Source organism: Trachemys scripta, chromosome 24, assembly GCF_013100865.1.
Source record: "Trachemys scripta elegans isolate TJP31775 chromosome 24, CAS_Tse_1.0, whole genome shotgun sequence".
NCBI classification, from domain to species: domain Eukaryota; kingdom Metazoa; phylum Chordata; order Testudines; family Emydidae; genus Trachemys; species Trachemys scripta.
In genome coordinates, this window is record NC_048321.1 from 763,860 (window position 1) to 786,674 (window position 22,815).

Below are 22,815 nucleotides of genomic sequence, written 5' to 3' on the forward strand. Positions count from 1 at the left end.
CTGCTGGAAGGCTGTGTCCCTTTCTCCCAAGCCGGGGGTGTCACCTTGCTGGTCCTCACCAGCGCCAGGCACGTTGGTTCCCTGCGGGGTCATCCCAAGGTGATCGCAGTGTTTTGTTCTCCACCCACCGAGGTTATCGGCTCCTGGGCTGTGACTTCAAGGCTCACGCAAAAGAGGGGCCCAGCCATGGCACTGCAGCGTCCGCAGTGGGCGGGGAAGGTCCCTGGGGACAGTATAAAAGGCTCCCTGACGGACACGGGTGCTTGCCCGGGCCGGACTGCCAGTGCTTGCTGTGCTGCCGCCCCTCTGCCAGTGCGGCCCCCATCCCCAGTGTGTCCCACCTGCCTGGGCGCCCAGAGAGCCAGGATGGGGAAAGCGGTAAGGGCAGGGCTATGATTCTCTGCCATGGGAAGGGGCCAGATGCCAGGGCACTGGGTCTCCTTGTGGATAGCTCGATAAATAGAGTGTGTGTACGGGGCCAGATAGATAGATAGATAGATTAGATAGATAGGGTATATGAGGATGGATAGATAGATAAAGGGGGAGTATATGGGAATGGATGGGTAGATAGAGGGAGTATTGGAGGGTGGATGGATGAATAGTTAGATGACTCTGTTTGGGGATGGATGGATGGATAGACGGTGTGGATGGGGATGGATGGATAGAGGGTGTGTATGGGGATGGATGGATAGAGGGGTACGTGGGGATGGATGGATAGAAGGTGTGTATGGGGATGGATGGATAGAGGGGGTACGTGGGGATGGATGGATAGAGGGTGTGTATGGGGATGGATGGATAGAGGGGTACGTGGGAATGGATGGATAGAAGGTGTGTATAGGAAGGGTTGGATAGAGGACTTCGAAATCGCACCTGGTTAATTTCACAGCTGTTTTGTTATTTGACTTTCCAATTGGAGGTGGCCGGGGGTGTAATCGAGTTGGATACATGGCGCCCCCTAGGGGCCTCGCAAGGAACAATTGGCCCAGCTGTGATGCTCCCCCCTGGCTGGACATTTCACAGCCAGAGGATCTGCAGCAAAGGAATCCATGGACTCCCGGCAGTCAGGCCTGGCCCCGATACCCCAGGGTGGCACTGGGGGTGCTTTGCTATGGGACCCTGGCTCAATAGGGGGCGCTCTTCCTTCTACACCAGCCTTTTGATGGCTTAGAGAGCAGCTGTCAATGAGAGAAGGAAGTGACCCGCACCACTCGCATTTGGACACGCGCTAAGAGCCCCAGCAAACCCCTTGGATACAGTGCCTGAGGAGGAACAAAGGGATGTGAAGTCATCTGAATCAGTGCTATAGGACTCAGGAGTCCTGGCTTCCAGCCCCCTCTGCTCTAACCGCTAGACCCCACTCCCCTCCCAGAGCTGGGGAGAGAACCCAGGAGTCCTGACTCCCAGCCGCCCCCTGCTCTAACTCCTAGACCCCACTTCCCTCCCAGAGCCAGGCATAGAACCCAGGGGCTGCTGAGCTGAATACCCCGGCATTGAGATGCCTTATCACCTACTGGCAGCAGTAGTAGGGTTGTTATCTTGCACAGAGACCCAGCTGGGTCCCTTCAGCACAGCCCTCTACTTGTCGAGCTCAAGGAGCAACTCCCCCAAAGGCCAACAGCACTAGGGCTGTTCTCCTCTCCACAGGACCAATACGAGATGTATTCGGTGGAGATGGAGAAGCAGGGCAATGGTGCCATGGACGTGAAGATCAAGAAGAAGAAGACGAACAAGGCAGCGAAGAAGAAGGAGAAGCTGGAGAGCATGAAGAAAGAGATGGACGTGGTGAGTGGGGGCAGCTGGACTGGGGTCGGTCGCGAGACTCGACCGTGGGCCTTGCACAAAGCTCTGTTGCTCAAGCAGCCGGCAGTAGTAGTAGAGCTGTTAGCTTCTGTGGGGAACTAGAGGCAGCTGTAGACAACCCCTCATCTCAGAGCAATAGGCTCAGGCTCTCGGCAGACTCAGGCAGTGTCACTGCGTCAGTCACACTGGGGACAGCTCCCCCTCCCAGCGATGGGCTCAGGCTCTCGGCAGACTCAGGCAGTGTCACTGCGTCAGTCACACTGGGGGCAGCTCCCCCCTCTCCCAGTGACGGGCTCAGGCTCTTGGCAGACCCAGGCAGCATCAGTCATGCTTGGGGCAGCCCGTTCACCCACTCTGGGCTCCCTTCTCTCCTCCAGGACGATCATCAGCTCTCAGTGGAAGACCTGGAGCTGAAGTACCAAACCAACGTGAACAAGGTAAGGGCCCCCGAGATGGAGGCCAGGTAGGTCTGTGCCTCTCAACCCAGCTCCGGGTGCCGTTTACTTCAGATGCCCTGCTCCACTGCAGCCCAGGGCCTAGAGTACAGTACACCATCTCTGGCTTTGCCCCCCCACCCAAAGGTGACCGTGCCCTCTACATGGTAGCCCATCCCCACTGGGCTTTGGGAGCCACTTCTTTTTGGGCCGGGGGCTCCTCCTTCAATCCCCCATGTATTCAAACAGTCTCTGACCTGTCCCCAGGGCTATGTGCTTCCTCTCTAAACAGTGCCCCAGCCAGGTTTGGAGGGCATCTCCAGAGCTGTGCGCTTCCTGAGGGCAGTGCCCCAGTTGTGGTGAGAGGAACACCAGCCAGGGGGAGGAAGACTGCCATAAATGGCGCTGTTTTCAGCCCTCACTGAGCAATCAGCTCAGGCTCTCTGCAAACTCAGGCAGGCGTCAGGCACATTTCACAACTTTTGTCCCCCACCACAAGAGCTAGAACCTGGATAAATATTTTTTAATGAAAGCTGAGATCCTGCGGCATTCACCTGACTCCAGGAGCTGGGGCCTTGGGTCTCCATCCGGCCCTGGGTGCATGTGGATCTCTGGAGAGGAAACTGAGGAAAGGCGGAGAAGCTACGGACAGCAAAGTGGGTGGACAAAGGCGATTCTGGAGATCCTAGACACACTCATAGCCCCTCACCTTTATTGAAGCCCCACCCCCACATAATAGCCCCGCCCCTGTGCTGTAGCTCCACCCCTATATTATAGCCACACCCCCACATCGCATAGGGGTGCCTCCACCTAACATGGGACACTCTCTCTATCTGCATCCAGGGCATGAACAGCACAGTGGCAGGAGAGATCCTGCTCCGGGATGGCCCCAACGAGCTCAAACCCCCCAAGGGGACCCCTGAATATGTCAAATTCGCCCGCCAGCTGGCCGGGGGGCTGCAGTGCCTGATGTGGGTCGCCGCTGCCATCTGCCTTATAGCCTTCGGCATCCAGTGCGGCCAAGGAGACCTGACCAGCGCAGATAACGTGGGTACCCCGTGGGGGGGAGGGGTCAGGACGCCTGGGTTCCATCCCTGGCTCCGGGAGGGCAGTGGGATCTAGTGGATTAGACCAAGGAGGGCTGGGAGCCAGGACTCCTGGTTCTGTCCCTGAGTCTAGTAAGGGAATGGGGTCTAGTGGTTAAAGTGTGGGGGGAAGGGGCAGGGAGACAGGACTCCTGGGTTCTCTCCCCAGCTCTGGGAGGGTAGTGGGTTGTCCCAGGCTCTCTGCAGACTTGGGCAACTTGGCAAAGCAGGGGGCACCGCAGGGCCAGGGATGAGTAATAACCTTTCTCCCTGTACCGTCTCCCTGGGCAGCTGTACCTGGCTATTGCCCTCATCGCCGTGGTGGTCGTGACCGGCTGCTTTGGCTACTACCAGGAGTTCAAGAGCACCAACATCATCGCCAGCTTCAAGAATCTTGTGCCACAGGTAAGCACTAAGGTGGGAGGGGAACCCCGGCCATGGACACCCCAGTCATTGTACTGGCGGGGGGGTCTAGTGTTTAGAGCAGGGGGGAGGGGCTGGGAGCCAGGACTCCTGGGTTCTATCCCTAGCTCTGAGAGGGGAGTGCTTAAAGCAGAGCCATACCTATGTGCTGCTGTTCCCCCGCTGTCCACCCTAGAGGTGGCTGCATCTCAGCACCGGGAAAGTTGTCACTGTGCAGCGTTATGCGCAGCTGTGCCCCACCCCAGAGGTGGCTGCATCTCAGCATCGGGAAAGTTGTCACTGTGCAGCGTTACGCGCAGCTGTGCCCCACCCCAGAGGTGGCTGCATCTCAGCACCGGGCAAGCCATCCTTGCACGGTGTCACCGTGTGGCCATAGCTCTAAGGTTAACACTGACTCTTCTCACTCTCCTAGCAAGCCACAGTGATTCGGGATGGGGACAAATTCCAAATCAACGCCAACCAGCTGGTGGTGGGTGACCTGGTGGAGATCAAGGGAGGGGACAGGGTCCCGGCCGACATCCGGATCATCACGGCACAGGGCTGCAAGGTGCGGGGGGCTGCATTAACTGGGCGTGGGGGTGGGGCAACACAGGGTGCGTTTGTACATTTGTATTTGTGTGTGTGTGTGTGTGTGTGTGTTTTGCTGCCCCCTGCTGGATGGTGCCTATCCGGGGCACGCATTGATCTACCCCCGCACTCCTGGGCCCGTTCCCTCAGCCCCCACCCCACAGCCTGCCATCCACGCCAGAGACCTCCAAGCCGGGGCAAGGGGGTGGGTGCAGGGTGGCACTGACCCACTGGGCTCTCTCTTGCAGGTGGATAACTCATCTCTGACAGGGGAGTCCGAGCCCCAGACCAGAGCCCCCGAGTGCACCCACGAGAGTCCCCTGGAGACCCGGAACATCGCCTTCTTCTCCACCATGTGTCTGGAAGGTGCCAGTAGGGAAGGGCCCCATTGGCGCGTGGAGGAGAGATCCAGCTGGGGGGAGGGATAGCTCAGTGGTTTGAGCATTGGTCTGCTAAACCCAGGGTTGTAAGTTCAATCCTTGAAGGGGCCATTTAGGGATTTTGGGGGCAAAAATCTGTCTGGGGAATGGTCCTGCTTTGAGCAGGGGGTTGGACTAGATGACCTCCTGAGGTCCCTACCAATCTTGATATTCTATGATTCAAAAGGGGGCGCTCTCCCCTGGCTGTCAGGGCTGGCCCCGTTCATGGGTGGAGTGTGGGGTGGCTCAGTGGCAGACACTCTTTCCAAATTCCCTCCTGTGGTTTCAACGGGATACAAGATTCTCCTTCACATCCTGTCCTGAATCATTGTGCCATGTTGCTGTGAGGTTGTTCCCCAGCTGCCCAGCCCCAGAGGTGGCTGCATCTCAGCGCCGGAGAGCCCTCCCTTGGACCCTTTGTGGCCGAGGCCACGCCGGTCATCGTGTAGTCGTGTCAGCTCCATCTCTCCCCCCCCCCAGGCACCGCCACCGGCATCATCGTTAACACCGGAGACCGCACCATCATTGGGCGCATCGCCACCCTGGCCTCGGGTGTGGAGAACGAGAAGACGCCCATCGCCATCGAGATCGAGCACTTTGTGGATATCATCGCCGGCCTGGCCATCTTCTTCGGGGGCACCTTCTTTGTCGTCGCCATGGTGATCGGCTACCCCTTCCTCAAGGCTATGGTCTTCTTCATGGCCATTGTGGTGGCCTATGTGCCCGAGGGGCTGCTGGCCACTGTCACGGTGAGTTCCCCTTAACTAGCCATGGCGGAGCCCTGACTCGGAGCCGATCCCAAAAGGGATCCAGTCCAGGTTTTGTGCCAGCTTCACCCTGACTCCAATCCAGTCCCACAATTGATCCAGTCTGGGTTTTCTTTCAGGTTCATCCTGACTCCACTCCAGTGTCACACTAGATCCGGTCCAGGTTTTATACATAGTTTGCCTCCGATCTCGCTTTGTACTGGAGCCAGTCCATGTTTTAAATTGTTTTCACACTGACGCCAATCTGGCCTCACACTGAATCCAGACCAGATTTACTGCAGTGGTTAGACTGACCCTGGACCAGTTTTGTACTAGATCCAGCCCAGGTTTTGTGTAGCATTTATGCTGATTCCGATCCAGTCTCAATGTGGATCCAATTCAGGTTTTATGCATTGTTTAGACTGACTCCAATCTGGCCTCAGTCTGGATCCAGTCCAGGTTTTCAGCCTCCCTCTCTATCCGGTTCAGGTTTTGTAGTGTTTAGACTGACTCCGGTCTGGTGTAACACTGGATTCTGTGTTATATACAGTGCTTAAACTGGCTCTCATCCAGTTTTATATTGAATCCAGTCCAGATTTTATAAATAGTTTGAGTCCAAGATAATTTCATATTAGATCCAGATCCTTTTAGGGACTCTAGTCTGGTCTCACATCAGATCTTGCAGTATTTGGACCCAACTCCTAATCCAGTTCCATATTAGATCCAGTCTAGGTCAGTGTTTCTCAAATGTGACCAACAGGGGCTTTTCTTGTGGCCACGGCCTCCTGGGCAGTGACTGGGGGGACACAAAGCAGTGCCTCTCCCCCAGGGCCACCAGAAGGGCCCTTCCCACCATCCATCATAGAATATCAGGGTTGGAAGGGACCTCCAGAGGTCATCTAGTCCAACCCCCTGCTCAAAGCAGGACCAATCCCCTGACAGATTTTTGCCCCAGATCCCTAAATGGCCCCCTCACGGATTGAACTCACAACCCTGGGTTTAGCAAGCCAATGCTCAAAACACTGAGCTATCCCATTCCCCCTGTTGTCTTCCAACCCACCTCCCCATCCGGGGCGTAATTTGTCCCCTGGCTTGCCAGGGCTGAGTAATCCTACTGTGAAAATTGATATTTGTACGGTTGTTAATAACACTTTTCGCAGCCTCCCAGTTAGCTAGTGAGTCTGCCACAAAAAGTGATATTAACAAACATACAAATATTACTTTTCGCAGCAGCAGACTTATTTCGCTAGTAAGACTTTTTAACGAAGGCAACCAAAAACAAAAGAAACAACCACAGAAGACAAGAATGCGCAAAGAACTTTATTCATTTTTCTAGTCTGTTTAGGTCCAGTAAAGAATAGAGAACTGGACATTAGTACTGAGTCTGCAAAAAAATCCTACATAAATAAATACAATGATTTGGACGTGTCTAGGTACATATTTAGTTGTTTTTTCCTAAAGTTAATTAAGTATTTTAAGAAAGATTGTCAGTGCGGCCAACAGCAAGCGTTGCTGGCCACACTCTGAGTCCACCAAAGAATTTCTTGTGAGAACCCCTGATCTAGATTGCGTGCAGCATTCGATCTGGGTTTACCCTGACTCCATTCCAGGTTTCAGGCTGTGTTTAGACGGTCTCCAATCCAATTTCAGTTTTCTACAGTGCTCAGATTAGCTCAGATCTAGTCTCCCATTGCAGCTAGTATAGATTTTGTATAATGCTGTTTACACTAACTCTGATTCAGTTTCAAATTGAATCCAGTCCAGATTGTGTGCAGTGTTTAGACTGACTCTGATCCAGTTTCATACTAGATTCAATCCAGATTTTGTGCAGCATTCCTACTGACTGATCTGGTCTCACACTGGATACACTTTGCTGTTTATGCTGACTCTGATCTTTCTTTCTTTCCCTCTGTCTCTCACCTGGCAGGTCTGTCTCTCACTCACAGCCAAGCGTCTGGCTCGAAAGAACTGCGTGGTGAAGAATCTAGAGGCGGTGGAAACTCTGGGCTCCACCTCTGTCATCTGCTCTGACAAAACGGGTACACTGACCCAGAACCGCATGACTGTCTCCCATCTCTGGTTCGACAACCAGATTCACACGGCTGACACCACAGAGGACCAGTCAGGTATGGGACTCTATTCAACCAGCTGCTACCATCCCAAGGTGGCTGCATCTCAGAGCTGGATGAGCTGTCCCTGTCCGATGTTATGTGCAGTGGTTCCCTAGCTGTCCCACCCCAGAGGTGGCTGCATCTCGGCACCAGGCAGTCTTTCCCCATACAGCATTATGTGCGGCTGTTCCCCAGCTGCCCCACCTCAGAGGTGACTGCATCTCAGCACCGGGCGAGCCATCCCTGTCCGATGTTATGTGTGGTGGTTCCACAGCTGCCCCACCCCAGAGGGGACTGCATCTCAGCACCCTACAAGTCGTCCCTGCTTCTCTGGTGCTTTGGGACATTTCAGGTTGGAAGTGGGAGAGAGAATTCCTCGGCTGTTATATTAACCTCTCTCTCGTTCAGGGCAGAGCTTCGATCAGTCATCGGAGACATGGCGAGCGCTGTGCAAGATCGTGTCTCTCTGCAATCGAGCCTTTTTCAAATCAGGCCAGGACAACATGCCGGTGCCCAAGGTACGGCCAGTAGGCAGGAGAGACGAGACGGGCAATATAGACAACTTAGATCTGACATACAAAATGAGCTCGGCAGGGGGCGCTCTCCCCCTGGCGGGCGCTGTGCTCCAGAAAGCAGAGCGACCAGGGGGCTCAGCAGGGGGCGCTCTCATGCTCGTCATTAAAAGAGCTCATGACTCTAGGCTCCAGAATCAGGGTATTTTTCTCTTGCTGCTCCAGCTCCGGATAATTCCTCTGTGCCTCTGACCTGAGCTTTCATTTAGATGTGGCATTTCCCTGCCATAACTGTTCAGCAGTGTCACTGTGCAGCTGTTCCCAAGCTGCCTCGCTCCAGAGGTGGCTGCATCTGAGCCCTGGGAGAGTCATCCCCATGTGGTGTTATGTGCGGCTGTTCCCCAGCTGCCCCACCCCAGAGGTGGCTGCATCTCAGCACTGCTTGGAGTCCAGATTCCACTCACCTGTTCTCCCTTCTCCAGAGGATCGTGATTGGAGACGCCTCAGAGACGGCGCTGTTGAAATTCTCCGAGATCACGCTGGGGAACGTCATGGAGTACCGGGAGCGCTACAAGAAAGCCTGTGAAATCCCCTTCAACTCCACCAACAAATTCCAGGTCAAAAGGGGTTTGCGTCCTAGCCCTGCAAGGCCTTCAGCTCCATTTAGGAGGATAAGAACCTTCTATTGCTACCAGCTAATGTAGTGACTCCCAGAGAGGGAGACAGGACCCAGGTGTCCTGACTCCAAGGCCCCTGCTCTAACCACTACGCCCCATCCCCCTCCCAGAACTGGGGATAGAACCCAGGAGCCCTGACTCTCAGCTCCCCCTGCTCTAACCACTAGGCCCCATCCCCCTCCCAGAACTGGGGTTAGAACCCAGGAGTCCTGACCCTTTTGCTCTCCGCACAGCTATCCATCCATGAGCTGGAGGACCCGCGGGACCCCCGGTACCTGCTGGTGATGAAGGGGGCCCCGGAGCGGATCCTGGAGCGTTGCTCCACCATCATGATCAAGGGGCAGGAACTGCCCCTGGACGAGCAGTGGAAGGAGGCGTTCCAGACGGCGTACATGGACCTGGGGGGCCTGGGGGAGCGCGTGCTGGGTAAGGGGGCATGGATGAGGGCTGGAGGAGGGCATGCAGGGTAAGGGGTGGGGGCACAGATTGGGGGGGCCTTAGGGAGCGGGGGGCGTCCTGGGTGTGGGGCACATGGGACTGAGGTGGGGGGGGGGTCTGTGCGTGGGACTCATGGGGCCAAGGCAGGAGGCCCCCCAAGGTGTGGGGGGTAGGGGCCTAAGGGGGATGGGGGATCCCCAGGCATGGGGCACGTGGGACTGGGATGCTGGTGGGGGACCCCAGTGCCCCACCCCTCATGGTCCCTGCCCCCGCTGTTCCCCGCAGGGTTCTGCCACCTGTACCTGGACCCAGGGCAGTTCCCACGCGGCTTCTCCTTCAACACGGAGGACATGAACTTCCCCACCAGTGGGCTCTGCTTCGCCGGCCTCATCTCCATGATTGACCCGCCCCGTGCCACCGTGCCCGACGCCGTCATGAAGTGCCGCACGGCCGGCATCCGGGTACGGCGCCACTGCTCTGGGGAAGCTCACAGCTCCAGAGTCCCCTCCCTCACCCTGCCTGGGGCACTGCCCTGGGGAGGCTCACAGCTCCAGAGTTCCCTTCCCCGCCCCGGCTGGGGCACTGTCCCAGGGAAGCTCACAGCTCCACAGCCCCCTCCCCCACCCTGCCTGGGGCACTGCCCCGGGGAAGTTCACACTGCCACCTGGAGCGCTGACGCCCTGCCCCCACCCCCAGGTTATCATGGTGACTGGAGACCACCCCATCACGGCCAAGGCGATTGCGGCCAGCGTGGGCATCATCTCGGAGGGCAGCGAGACGGTGGAGGACATCGCCGCCAGAATGCGCATTCCCGTGGAGCAGGTCAACAAGCGGTGAGAGCCCCGCCCAGACCCAGGAGAGAACCCAGGAGTCCTGGCTCCAAGGCCCCCCCCCCCCGCTCTAGACCCCACTCCCCTCCCAGATCCGGGAGAGAACCCAGGAGTCCTGGCTCCCAGCCCCCCCCTGCTCTAACCAACCAGGCCCTACTCCCGTCCCAGAGCTGGGGAGAGAACCCAGGAGTCCTGGCTCCCAGCCCCCCCCTGCTCTAACCAACCAGGCCCCACTCCCCTCCCAGAGCCAGAGATAAAACCCAGGAGTCCTGCAGGGTGGCTCAGCAGAGGACGTTGTGTGGGGTTTCTCAGCAGGGGGCTCTGTGCTGCAGGGGGTGCTGTGTGGGCAGCTCCCCAGGGATCACTATGTGGGGTGACTCAGCAGCGGGTGCTCTCTCTCGCTCCCCAGGGAGGCCCGGGCCTGCGTGGTGAACGGGGGGCAGCTGAAGGACATGGAGACCGAGGAGCTGGTTGAGATCCTGAAGATGCACCCCGAGATGGTCTTCGCCCGGACTTCCCCCCAGCAGAAACTGATCATCGTGGAGAGCTGCCAGAAACTGGTGAGGCACCCAGGAGCGAACCCACCCATTCCCTCTGCCCATTGCCCTGCGCTCAGTCCCACGTCTCTGACTTTCATGTCCCTTCTTTCTTTTTCATTTTCTTTCTTTTCTTTGCTTTCTCTTACTTTCACATATTTTCTTTTCTTTATTGTTCTTCACTTTATTTTGTTGTTAGGGCTCTTTCTTTTTCACCATCCCCCAATGTTCTCCCTCCCTTCCACCTTGTCCCCCGCCCCCATGACCTGCCTGTCTCCCCTCCACAGGGTGCCATTGTGGCCGTGACAGGCGACGGGGTGAACGATTCCCCGGCTCTGAAGAAGGCTGATATCGGGGTGGCCATGGGCATCGCTGGCTCTGATGCGGCCAAGAATGCGGCCGACATGATTCTGCTGGACGACAATTTTGCCTCCATCGTTACTGGCGTGGAGCAAGGTGCCCATGGAGCGGGGGGCTTAGACCCCAAATAGGCCAGGGAGCCTGGGGGCCAGCAGGGGGTGCTCTCTCCAGGGGGTGGGGGGCACTGACAATGGAGCTGGGACCTCGAGAGGGTCTGGGAGCATGTCCCAAGCAGGGGGTCTCTCCCCAGGACAGGGGCAGAGGGTACCGGAGGGAGGTTCAGACATCTCCCCAGCAGGGGGCGCTCTGACAGCTATGTCCTGCCTAGGCCGCTTGATTTTTGACAACCTGAAGAAATCCATTGCATACACCCTGACCAAGAACATCCCGGAGCTGACCCCGTATCTGATCTACATCACGGTCAGCGTCCCCCTGCCCCTGGGCTGCATCACCATCCTCTTCATCGAGCTGTGCACTGACATTGTGAGTATGGGCGCTGGGCTGCAGACAGCCGGGCACGGGCTCTCCCCTGGCGGTCAGGGCTGGCCCCGATGCCCCAGCATGGCACTAGGGGGCGCTGTGCTGCAGGGGCAGGGTGGGGGTCTCTCCCCTGGCGGTCAGGGCTGGCCCTGATGTCCCAACACAGCACTAGGGGGGTGCTTTGATGCAGGCAGGTGGGTGGGGGCGCTCTCCCGGACACCTGGGTTCCTCAGCTCAGCCCCGCGAGTCTCTCTCTTTCTCCCCGCTAGTTCCCCTCGGTGTCCCTGGCCTACGAGAAAGCCGAAAGCGACATCATGCACCTGAAGCCCCGAAACCCCCGACGCGACCGGCTGGTGAACGAAGCCCTGGCGGTGTACTCCTACTTCCAGATCGGTGTGTCCCCCGCAGGATGCCTGGGTCCTAGCCCCAGCACCGGGGTGGGAGTGGGGCCTTGTGGGTAGAGCAGGGGGGCCTGGGAGCCAGGACTCCTGGGTTCTATCCCCAGTTCTGGGAGGGGAGTGGGGCCTAGTGGTTAGTGTTGGGGAGCTGGAGGATCCAGTTTGAACCCTCTGTCCCCCCTTTTTCATAGCTCACCATTAACCTCTCGTTCTGGTGGCTTCCCCGCATTAATTAACCCTCTTTGAGGGATTGACATTGGGTCAGATTTGGGGGGCAAGGGGTGGCTCTGACATATGGGAGGCGGGGCTGCACCTCAGGGGCGGAGCCAAACAGAGCTCATCCCGCCTCCTCACTAGAACTCATGGGTGGAGCCAAACCCCTCTGGCCCCGCCTCCCCAATAGAAAAGGTGGGTGGAGCCAGGCAGAGCTGGCCCTGCCTCCCCATCCCTCCCTGTTGGGAGCCAGCAGGGGGCAGCACCAAGTCCCCAGGGTGCCGGGAGCATCCCACCCTCATGGCTTTTCCTCCCCTCCCCCCGCCTGCCCAGGGGCCATCCAGTCCTTCGCTGGCTTCACGGACTACTTCACGGCCATGGCCCAGGAGGGCTGGTTCCCCCTGCTCTGCGTGGGGCTGCGGGCCCAGTGGGAGAACGACCACCTCCAGGACCTGCAGGACAGCTACGGGCAGGAGTGGGTGAGTGATGGGCCATCCGAAATAACAGCTGCTGCCGGGAAATGAAGCAACTGGACCCACCTAGAGGATAACAGCTGTACTGCTGCTGCCGGGGAATGGAGCTACTCCAGTAGCCCCACCCAGAGGATAACAGCCATACTGCTGCTGCTGGGGAATGGAGCAACTCCATTAGCTCCACCTACAGGATAACAGCCGTACTGCTGCCGCCAGTCTACTAGAGAGACTTCTGTCAACTTTAGCTCCAGTGGTAGAGGTCTGGACTGTGAATCTGAGTGTGTGGGGGTCCCGCTCCTCACCCCAGGGTGGGAAGGTTGGCAGCAAGGCCTGGGATACCAGGGTGTGTCCTTCTTGAATGTCAGTGTTTGGGCAGGAGACCGGCTGGCTCAAGGGAATGGGACTCAAAGCCTTTCCCTTCTAGGGGGTGCCGGCTCCAATCTGGCCCCAGGGCCCGGGGGACTGGCTGGCTCAGGGGATTGGGGAACGGGACACGGGGTCTTTCCCCATGTGGATGGTGCTGGAGGCTGACTCTGACTGGTCGTTGTCCCCACTCTCAGACATTTGGGCAGCGCCTGTACCAGGAATACACCTGCTACACCGTCTTCTTCATCAGCATCGAGATGTGTCAGATCTCGGACGTCCTCATTCGCAAGACTCGCCGTCTCTCCGTCTTCCAGCAGGGCTTCTTCAGGTGAGCAAGGAGCCCGCAGGCCACTGGGGAGAGAACCCAAGAGTCCGGGTGACCCATTGTTCTGCGTCCATTCCCCAGCTGCCTCCCCTCCCCGAGAGTCAGCTGCATCTCAGCGCCCGGTGAACCATCCCCAGGTGGTGTCATTGTGCGGCTGTTCCCCAGCTGCCCCACCCCAGAGGTGGCTGCATCTCAGCACCGGATGAGCCATCTCAATGCAGGGTTATGTGCAGTTGTTCCCCAGCTGCCCCACTCCAGAATCAGTTGCATTTCAGCACTGGGTATCCCCTCCCCGTGTGCAGCTGTTCCCTAGAAGCAGTGCCCCAGAGGTGGCTGCATCTCAGTGCCAAGCAAGTCATTCACTAGCACCTCCCTGGTGCAAGACACTACAAGATGGGGGTTTGGTCTCGGGTGTCCCTGCACGGACAGCGTGTTAGCCAGGGGCAGCTGCCGTTCACTGGCCTCACCCGAGCTCACGGTCTGCTTCTCCGGCAGGAATAAAATCCTGGTGATCGCCATCGTGTTTCAGCTCTGCCTGGGTTGCTTCCTATGCTACTGCCCCGGCATGCCCAACATCTTCAACTTCATGCCCATACGGTGAGAGCTGGGATGCGCCCTGCTGGTTCAGCCCACCGCGGCACCAGGGGGCGCTGTGCTGTAAGGGACGGGGTGGGGGCTCTCCCTGGCAGCCAGGGCTGGATCCGATTCCCCCAGCACAGCTCTAGGGGGCGCTGTGCTGCAGTGGGGGCATTCCCCAGGCAGCCAGGGCTGGCCCCGATGCCTCAGTGCTAGGGGGCGCTGTGCTGCAGAGGGCAGGGTGAGGGCGCTGTCCCCAGGAAATCAGGGCTGGGCTGGCCCCAATGCCCCAGTGTGGCACTAGGGGGCGCTGTGCTGCAGGGAGCGGGGCAGGGGCTCTCCCCAGGAAATCAGGGCTGGCCCCGATACCCCAGGGCGGTGCTAGGGGGCGCTGTGCTGCAGGGAGCGGGGCAGAGGCTCTCCCCAGGAAATCAGGGCTGGCCCCAATACCCCAGGGCGGTGCTAGGGGGCAGGGTGGGGGCTCTCCCCAGGCAGCCAGGCCTGGCCCCGACACTCCTGGAGGGCACTGTGCCGCCCCTGAATCCAGGGTTAGTTCTTCAGCCTGGCTTAGCGACCGCTAAGGGCTCGGTGCACTGGCTGAGTGGGTGCTGCCGTCTCGTTCTCCGTGGCTAAGGTCTCTCTCCCGGCTCCTCTCCAGATTCCAGTGGTGGCTGGTGCCATTGCCTTACGGCATCCTCATCTTCGTCTATGATGAAATCCGAAAGCTGGGAGTCCGCAGGCACCCTGGAAGTGAGTAACCGAGAGATCACACGAGTAGCTGTTTCCCAGCTGCCCCGCCCCAGAGGTGGCTGCAGCTCAGGGCCAGGCGAGCCATCCCCATGTGGCATTGTGTGCGGCTGTTCCCCAGCTGCCCCGCCCCAGAGGTGGCTGCATCTCTGCACCAGGCGAATATAACCTATCAGGGTACAACTCAGACTAATGAGTCGCTGTGTCACCCCTACCCTGCAACCCTGGGTGCCTTTAATGCCTTGCTGAAGTAGCTCCCAGCTGGGCTGCTTACAAACAGCCTAACAGGGTGCAAACCACACCGGCAAGTAACTGCAGCCTGCCAGCCACCCCCTGGCTCTCCCCAGCCTGGGTTATACGGTGGGGTGACCCCAACAGTCTAGATTCCCCCCCAGAAATGTCTGTCCTGCCCTGTCTAGTCCTCTCCTCACAGCACAGACTCTTTAAGTCCATTTTAAGACAGTGGTTTTCAACCCGTGGGCCGCACACCCCTGGGAGTCCGCAGACTGCGGCTAAGATTTCCAAAGGGGTCAATACCACCATTCAAAATGTTTATAGGGGTCTTCAAATGGAAAAAGGTTGGAAAAAAACCCCTGCTTTAAGGGACCCACGTGCCGGCTTCTTTCCCCCAGTTATTCGAACCCTTCCCTTTAAACTCGGGGGATTAGCCACAACACGAAAACCAGCTGATTCACGAGCCGGGGAGACCGCTTGTAAGCGAGGCCCCGTTAACGAGGCATAAAAATGAGAAACGGCCCCCGGGAAAACAAAGAGACGCGGTTTCCGAAGGCCTAACCCAACCAACGATAGCAGAGTCCTTGACGATAGTGCTGCCGATCGAATCACGCCGTGCTTTAATAGCATGTGCTGCAAAGAGCCACGGGAGACCCATAAAAGCGCCACTCGCATGGCGTCTGGGGCTCTCTGCCCTGCAGATTGCTGACCGGCTCTCCGGCAGGGACCCCCCGCCCCGAGCCCCGAGCCGATTTCCTGTCTCTCTCCTGGGGCAGTGAGTACAGGGCAGGGCGAGAGAGGGGGCCCCCCTTCGTTTTATAGGCCGGTCCCCGCATGGCAAAGCGTTTCCAGCTAGGAGCCGGCAGCAGCCAGTTGGGGAAGAAAGGCAACTTTGCTAAAAATATAGATTTTATTTTGCACCTCGCACTGTCCTAAGAACCAGGTAACGGCCTATCAGCCTTGTGTACAGCCGGCTCCGGTGGCTGGTTGCCCTTTGTCACGGAGGAACTGATTTGGTGGCTCTCCAGGTTTCTCTGGAAAACAGCCTGTTAGTCAATAGCTCAGCTTGTGTTCCTAACGTCACCTCAGGCGCTGCGCCTCCGGGCCGTCTGCCACCGTGTTATTGCCCAGCAAATCCGGAGTTTTCCAGTGCTGCCGCACGGGGCCTGGTACAAAGTCGTACAATAGCGTGTTGGTTGAGGCGTATTCTGGCACAGTGAGTCATCCCAGTCTGGTGTTAGCTGCGGCTGTTCACCCAGCTGTCACACCCCAGAGGTGGCTGCGTCTCAACCTCGGGCGAGCTATGCCCATGCAGTGTTATATGCAGCTGTTCCCCAGCTGCCCCACCCCAGAGATGGCTGCATCACTGCCCCGGTGACATGCTCTAGTGCTGGGATCCTCCACAGCTCCAGCAATCTCACCGTATTATTCATTCTTCTTTTCCACAGGCTGGTGGGACAAAGAACTTTACTACTAAAGGCAAAGCTCTGCCCCGCGGCTGCCGCTGCCCCTCGGCCTCCTGCAGCATCTCAGGCATTACACTCACCCCCTCAGTGCAGCCAAAGAGATACAGACGCCCCAGACGTGCTCCCAGTCCCTGCTTCCCCAGTCTGGAATCTACTGGAGAATACAAAGCCTCAGCCAGCCCCCCCAGGCCAGGGGCACCAGCCATGGAGAGAACAAGACTGGCCTGCTCGCTTCTGTTCATAGCTAGTCCTTGCTGGCTCTTTTTGCGTATGTGGCAGCAGGATGCCTGGGTTCTACCCCTGGCTCTGGGAGGGGAGTGGGGTCTAGTGGTTAGAGCAGGGCGGCTGGGAGCCAGGACTCCTGGGTTCTATCCCCAGCTGTGGGAGGGAAATGGGGTTGAAGGGCTAGAGTGGGGGTGGGAGGCAGGACTCCTGGGTTCTCTCCCTGGCTGTGGGAAGGGAGTGGGGTCTAGTGGTTAGAGCGGGGGAGGGCTAGGAAGCAAGACTCCTGGGTTCTATCCATATCACTGTTTCCCATTGGTCAGGCACTGCTCACCCCTCCCCTTGCTGGAGTGGGGGAGCGTTAGCAGACGGCCAGTTCCCACGGCAGGTGTGACTAGGTAGCCGTGGCTTTCAGCCAGCCCATCTCTGCAGCGCTAGGACACAGGGGATCGAACAGACATCAACCAATCGGCTTCAATTCCCAGCTCATCCCAACCTGGGACACCTCCCTCGTTTGTATCCCACAGAGCCAGGATGGGAAAATACTCCATGAGGGGCTGACAGATGGGCACCCTGCCTCCCTGTGTTCCTGGGGAGCTGGCCCAGTGGGGTTCCATGGTCCCCCTACATGGGATGGCAGCTTGGAGGACAAGCAAGAGGAGGTTGGGGGACTGAGCTGGACTGCAGGCCTCCCCCGGCCACTCTGAGCATCTGCCCCTCTAGTTTGGTATCCCGTCCACACCACCTGCTGCCCTAGATTGGGCCCATCCACCCCGGTCTCCCGTCACCAGTACCTATCACCTATCTAGCCTGGGATCCTGCTCCCTTCTTGCTCCCCCACATCAGACCCATGGGCCCATCTACCCCGGTATCCCGCCTCCACCCTGACTCAGACCCCTTGGCCCCCACTCCCCCTCACTGATCTGTGCTGGATTCCTTGGGGGAAGGAGCACAGCTCCCACGATGCACCTGGCTGCCCCATGGCGGGGGCCTTGATTCCAGCCTGACCCGCAGGTGGGGCTCACCCCTCCCAAAAACTAGGGCCCCCTGTCCACCCAGCTATTACCAGCAGGGACCCCACACCACACCACTCCAGAGACCCCAGCCCCGGTAATCAGCGACCACAGGGGCAGGTCCGTCTGCTCCACAGGGATAAAAATCAACTGTTTATTTTTAATGATTAACTAATAATATCCAATGGTTAATTTAATTTAAATGGGATTTTTTTGACTGACGTCAAATCCAGTTTTCTTTTAAAAAAACAAACCGATTTGAGAGCCCGACCGCCTCCAATCACTGCCACTCAAATAGCAGCCCACGTTTGCTGCCCACGTTTTACAGAAAGTGAAGCCACTGAGCGGCTGGCACCAGAGTTTGCTAAAGGGCCAACTCCACTTTCAACAGCAGCTGCAGCGAGAAAAGGATGTTTAGTTCCAGCTGTATTCAGCGACTCCAAAGCGAAGTTAGGAAAGCGACCGAGAGCTGAGCGAGCAGAAAAGCTTGTTTTCCTCTTCAAATGTACGAACAAAACACTAAGCACAAAATCTACTAGTGCTAAAATCTTGAAGGATTTGGTGACCAAAACCAATTACTTCAACCCACTAACTCCAGATAACCTTTCCGTGTCTGATCAATTCGTTTTAAACGCAAACTCTGTTTTGATAAACGTACTTGTCCTTCTTATGGCTCCAGCATATTGAAAACTGTTTTATTTAACTAATAAAAACAATTTTAAAATGTTGGTTTTGTGCCTTTTTAAACCAATTCCCATTTTTTAAAAGCAAACCGTATTTTTCAGTCTTCTTACGTATCCAGCACAGTCAAGGTCATTCTATTGAATCAATAAAAACCATTTCAAAAGGCTGGTTTTGTGCCTTTTTAAATTAATCCCACTTTAAACACAAACCATATTTTGATAAATTTACTTATTCTTCTGCTCAAAATATGGTTTGCTTTTCAAAGGGGGAATTCATTTAAAAAAGGCACAAACGCTGCCTCTTAAAATGGTTTTTATTAGTTAAACAAAATGACCTTAAAGGTGCTGGCAACATAAGACGACCAAGTAAGTTCATGTTGCCGATACATCTAAGGTCATTTTATTTAACTATAAGAACCATTTTTAAAAGTTTGGTTTTGTGCATTTTTAATTGCGTTCCAATTTCCATTCAACGGCAGCTTGACCCCAATCACGAGTAGAAAAAATGATCGCGCGAATAAGGACTGCGTCATTTGCTGTTTTCTAACGCTCCCAAAAATTCAACTTCTGAATAAACAGCAGTTAGGCTACCGAATTGCTTAAATGTTTCGTGCTATAACTTAGCCGCCATTTATCCAGGGGCTTAATTTTTATGTTTTTTGGATTGTTGGAAAATAGCGAACGACACATTCCTCATTCGCCAGATCCTTCTTTTGGCTTTAGCAAAAAGCAGCACAAAAATTTAGCATCAAGGCCGGGTTTAGTTGTAAAATCAACATGTGAGGTCTCAGGTGCAGAACTGGGGGGGCGGGAGGGGCAACCTTTGATAACGATGGGGATAAACTAGAGAGAGTCTAGAGGACTGGGACAAAAATGAGCAAAGGTTCAGAAAACCTGAGCTGGGAAGGAAGGATAAAAACCTGGGCTTGTTTAAACTTGAGAGAAGACGACTGAGTGGGGATCTGAGAACAGGCTGCAAACATGTTTAGGGCCCTCCGAAGGAGGACGGAGATCAAGGCAGGACAAGCAGGAATGGGCTTAACCTGCATCCGGGGAGATGGGAGGTTGGATATTAGGAAAAACTCTCTAACTCCCAGGAGAGTTCAGCTCTGGAATCGGTGGCCAAGGGAGGCCGTGGGATCCCAGTCTCTGGAGGTTCTTAGGACCAGGTTGGACAAACCCTCGTCAGGGCTGGGGTGACTGGGTCCTGCCTCAGCGCAGGTCTGGCCTGGACGGGCTCTGAGTCCCATTGCAATGACTGGGTTTTCATGGTTCCTGGCCAAGGAGGCTCAGGGTTTTCCTTAGAAAAATCACTAGAAAGCGCAACTGGGAAGCCAGGTTTACGTGGCTGGTTACGGTGCCGGGTTCCTGCACTCGCCGATTCGAATCCTGATTAAAATTGGTGATTTAAATCAATCCACCCCAGCCTATTTCCTGCCTATTCCGCCCGGAAGGGGAGTGGGACCGTCCCCTGTCGTGCTGGGCTCCCTGTCCCCTGAGGGCGGCTCCTCCAGCCTCACAGACCCGTCGGCGCTGGGACGATGCCCACCAAGAGCTGTCTCCAGCCACTGTTCCCCCACCCTGCCCTGTAATCACCCCTGCTTTGGTGTTCGCCATCCCGCACTGGATCCGGCCTCCTCTGCTGAGCTGGGCAGACCTGGGTCGATTCCCACCCTGAGAGATAGAGGGCGCCTGGCACACTCATTCACACACAAGGGGCAGGGCTCGTCCCCTCCAGCAGGGACACACAGACACAGAGCAGGACTCATCCCCTCCAGCAGGGGGCAGCAGGGACACACACACACACACACAGGGCTCATCCCCTCCAGCAGGCAGGCACACACACAAGCAGGGATCGTCCCGTCCAGCAGGGACACACACACACAAGCAGGGACCATCCCCTCCAGCAGGGGGCAGCAGGGACGGGGACACACACACACACACACACACACACAGGCAGGCAGACACACACACACACACACACACACCCCGAGAGCAGGGCTCATCCCCTCCAGCAGAGGGCAGCAGGCAGGCAGGCACACGCACAGAGAGAGAGAGAGAGAGAGAGAAGGGCTCGTCCCCTCCAGCAGGGACACAAAGACATCTCCCTACCCCGAATACCACACACAAAAAATGTTGAAAATTAAAAAAAAAAAAACCGACAGCTTTGGTTTATTCTGACCCTCATCCTGGTGGATCCAACATGGATCGGATCCGGTGCCGCGGCGGGCGGCAAATCCGGGTGTTTAGCCATCCCCAAGGTCCCTCGGTAGCAGAGCTGAGAGCATCCCTGGCAGGGTGGGGGTGGGGATGATTAGTTTCCGTGGACCAAGGTAACGAAGAGACCCAGGGAACTGAGCGCCAGGAAGCCGGTGATGACAGCTTTGACCAGCAGCGCCGTCCAGCTGCCCAGCAGGAAGACATGAACGAAGGATCTGGAAGGGAGAGAGAGAGAGACGGGCAGAGACGTGAGTTAACAGGAACTCCAAGGCTGGGGCACTGCCCTGGGGAAGCTCGCAGCACCACAGTGTCCCCACACCCCTTAGTGAAAGGGAACAGGGCGGGAGCGCTCTGTGAACATACAGCGCGGAGACCCCAAGGGTGAGGAAGATTTTCCACAGGGCAGTTCACAGCCGTCTGTGGGAAATCAAAATGTTCAGGGCCGACAGGGGGGTGGGGAGGGGGAAGGGGGGAAGGTTGTGATTGTCCCAGGGCTCCGAGCTCGGGGGGCCCAAACCCCTGTAACTGGTGAAAAGGGAGGGAGGGGGACGCCGGCACACATGATGTCGGGGGCCCCAAACTTCTCTGGATGTACCTGTCCCAAGACAAGCCACACCCCCCAGCCAGGGCTCTTGGCCCAGATCATCCCCCCCCGCTCCACCCCCTAGATCCTCTCCCCCACCAGAGCCCCAGCCCACCTGGCCCCTAGATCCTCTTCCCCCCCCATGGCCCACCCAGCCCCTAGATCCTCTTTCCCCCCTGCAGCCCACCTGGCCCCTAGATTCTCCCCCTGGCCCCAGCCAGGTCCAGCGGGAACCTAGGCCTGCTTGCCAGCCCCTGCACGCCACCTAGGTCCCTGTCCCCCCTCCAGCTGGGACCTGCCACCCTCCCCAGACCCCCACCTCCAGCCAGGGCCCCAACTGCCCTGGAGCCCTGTGCCCCACCCCGAGAGGCTCCGCCCCATCCCCCGCCCCCAGAGGCTCCGCCCCCCGCGCTCACTCCATGAAGAAGGCCTTGTAGACACTGAGGCCCAGCAGCAGGGTGAGGGGCAGACGGTAGCGCTTGGGCAGGTCGTAGCGGGTGAACATCCACACCAGGGCAGCCATGGCGATGTAGTGAACCTGGGGAGGAAATGCAGGGCAGGGGTGTGTCAGAGAGAGCAGGGCACTGCCCCGGGGAAGATCGCAGCACCAGGGTCCCACCCCCCACAACTGGGGCACTACTCGGGGGAAGATCACAGCACCGATCTGTCCACTCCCCATCCACGTCTGGGGCACTGTCCCAGGGAACCTCACAGCACCGGAGCGTCCCCTTCCTTGGGGCTGGGGCACTGTCCCAGGGAAGCTCGCAGCACTCGCACATCCCATTCCTTGGGGCTGGGGCACTGTTCCAGGGAAGCTCACAGCGCCAGAGCATCCCCTTCCTTGGGGTTGGGGCACTGTCCCAGGGAACCTCGCAGCACCGGCATGTCCCCTTCCTTGGGGCTAGGGCACTGTCCCGGGAGAGCTCACAGAACTGGAGCGTCCCCTTCCTTAAGGTTGGGCTCACAGCACCTGCATGTCCCCCTCCTTGGGGCTAGGGCACTGTTCCAGGGAACTTCGCAGTGGCAGAGTGTCCCCTTCCTTGGGGCACTGTCCCAGGGAAGCTCACAGCACTGGAATGTCCCATTCCTTGTGGCTGGGGCACTGTCCCGGGGAAGCTCGCAGCAGAAGGCCCAGGCAGCAGTAGAGGGGCTCTCACCAGACTGATGTTGGAGTCGATGCTCATCTGGATATATTTCCAGTCAAACTCAATGCCGCGGGCTCCCACCCAGAGAGGAATGCACCTGACAGAGACACAGGGAGGGTCAGAGGTTGCTCAGCCCAAACCTCACAGCTGGGACAGGCAGGGAGTGCTCGTCCAGCATTGAGATGCAGCCAGTTCTGGGGCTGCTGGGGAACAGCCACACAGAACATCAGGACGGGAAGTGAAGGAGAATCCTTGGTCCCAGTGACATTTTGTAGGGCCCTGAGTCGCTGACTGTTCACAGTGGCACAGCGCCCCCTAGTGCTGCTCTAGGGAACTGGGGCCAGCCCTGACTGCCAGGGGAGAGTCCTCACCAGTGTGCCGTCTAATTTGTCCCACCCGTGTGGGGAATGAAATTTGTTATGTGCAGCAATATGGAGAGGACGTGTGACACGACCCTGTGACACATCACCTCCATGTTGGGGCACGTAACAAAATTCATGTGGCGGGGGAAGGGCCGAGGGGTTCGGAGTGTGGGAGGGGGCTCAGAGCTGGGACAGCAGGTTGGGGTTCGGGGGGAATGAGGGCTCCAGCTGGGGGTGCAGGCTCTGGGGTGGGGATGAGGGGTGCAGGGATGGGGTGTGGGCTCCAGCTGGGGGTGTGGGATCTGGGGTGGGGCTGGAGATGAGGGGTTTGGGGTGCAGGAGAGAGTTTCAGGCTGGGGCAAGGGTTGGGG

General features: G+C 57.5%; 2 protein-coding genes across 2 annotated transcripts in view; one reads left to right on the plus strand and one right to left on the minus strand.

Moving 5' to 3' along the window:
* The first annotated feature begins 279 nt into the window (after positions 1-279).
* Positions 280-16,552, plus strand: ATP4A (ATPase H+/K+ transporting subunit alpha). The gene is made up of 23 exons (XM_034756848.1): positions 280-378; positions 1,645-1,782; positions 2,178-2,237; positions 3,078-3,281; positions 3,611-3,724; positions 4,155-4,289; positions 4,558-4,675; positions 5,209-5,477; positions 7,402-7,600; positions 7,994-8,103; positions 8,580-8,714; positions 9,008-9,200; positions 9,498-9,673; positions 9,909-10,045; positions 10,452-10,602; positions 10,866-11,034; positions 11,267-11,421; positions 11,688-11,811; positions 12,363-12,508; positions 13,063-13,196; positions 13,689-13,790; positions 14,428-14,519; positions 16,199-16,552. The coding sequence occupies exons 1-23, from the start codon at positions 367-369 to the stop codon at positions 16,225-16,227; spliced, it is 3,102 nt and encodes a 1,033-aa protein (XP_034612739.1). The 5' UTR covers positions 280-366; the 3' UTR covers positions 16,228-16,552.
* A 3,727-nt stretch (positions 16,553-20,279) lies between these two features.
* Positions 20,280-22,815, minus strand: part of TMEM147 (transmembrane protein 147) — a 5,527-nt gene continuing 2,991 nt past the window's right edge. Inside the window, exons 6-8 of the mRNA XM_034756900.1 lie at positions 22,095-22,179; positions 21,354-21,475; positions 20,280-20,569 (exon numbers count right to left, since the gene is read on the minus strand). Coding sequence (XP_034612791.1) covers positions 20,449-20,569; positions 21,354-21,475; positions 22,095-22,179 — 328 coding nt within the window. The 3' untranslated portion in view covers positions 20,280-20,448. The remainder of the gene's footprint in view (positions 20,570-21,353; positions 21,476-22,094; positions 22,180-22,815) is intronic.

What these genes read in the sequence shown, in the direction of transcription:
- ATP4A (XM_034756848.1), top strand. An exon ending in TCACGGCACAGGGCTGCAAG is followed by an intron (nt 4,290 to 4,557) that starts GTGCGGGGGGCT and finishes TCTCTCTTGCAG; the next exon opens with GTGGATAACTCATCTCTGAC. An exon ending in ACTCCACCAACAAATTCCAG is followed by an intron (nt 8,715 to 9,007) that starts GTCAAAAGGGGT and finishes CTCTCCGCACAG; the next exon opens with CTATCCATCCATGAGCTGGA.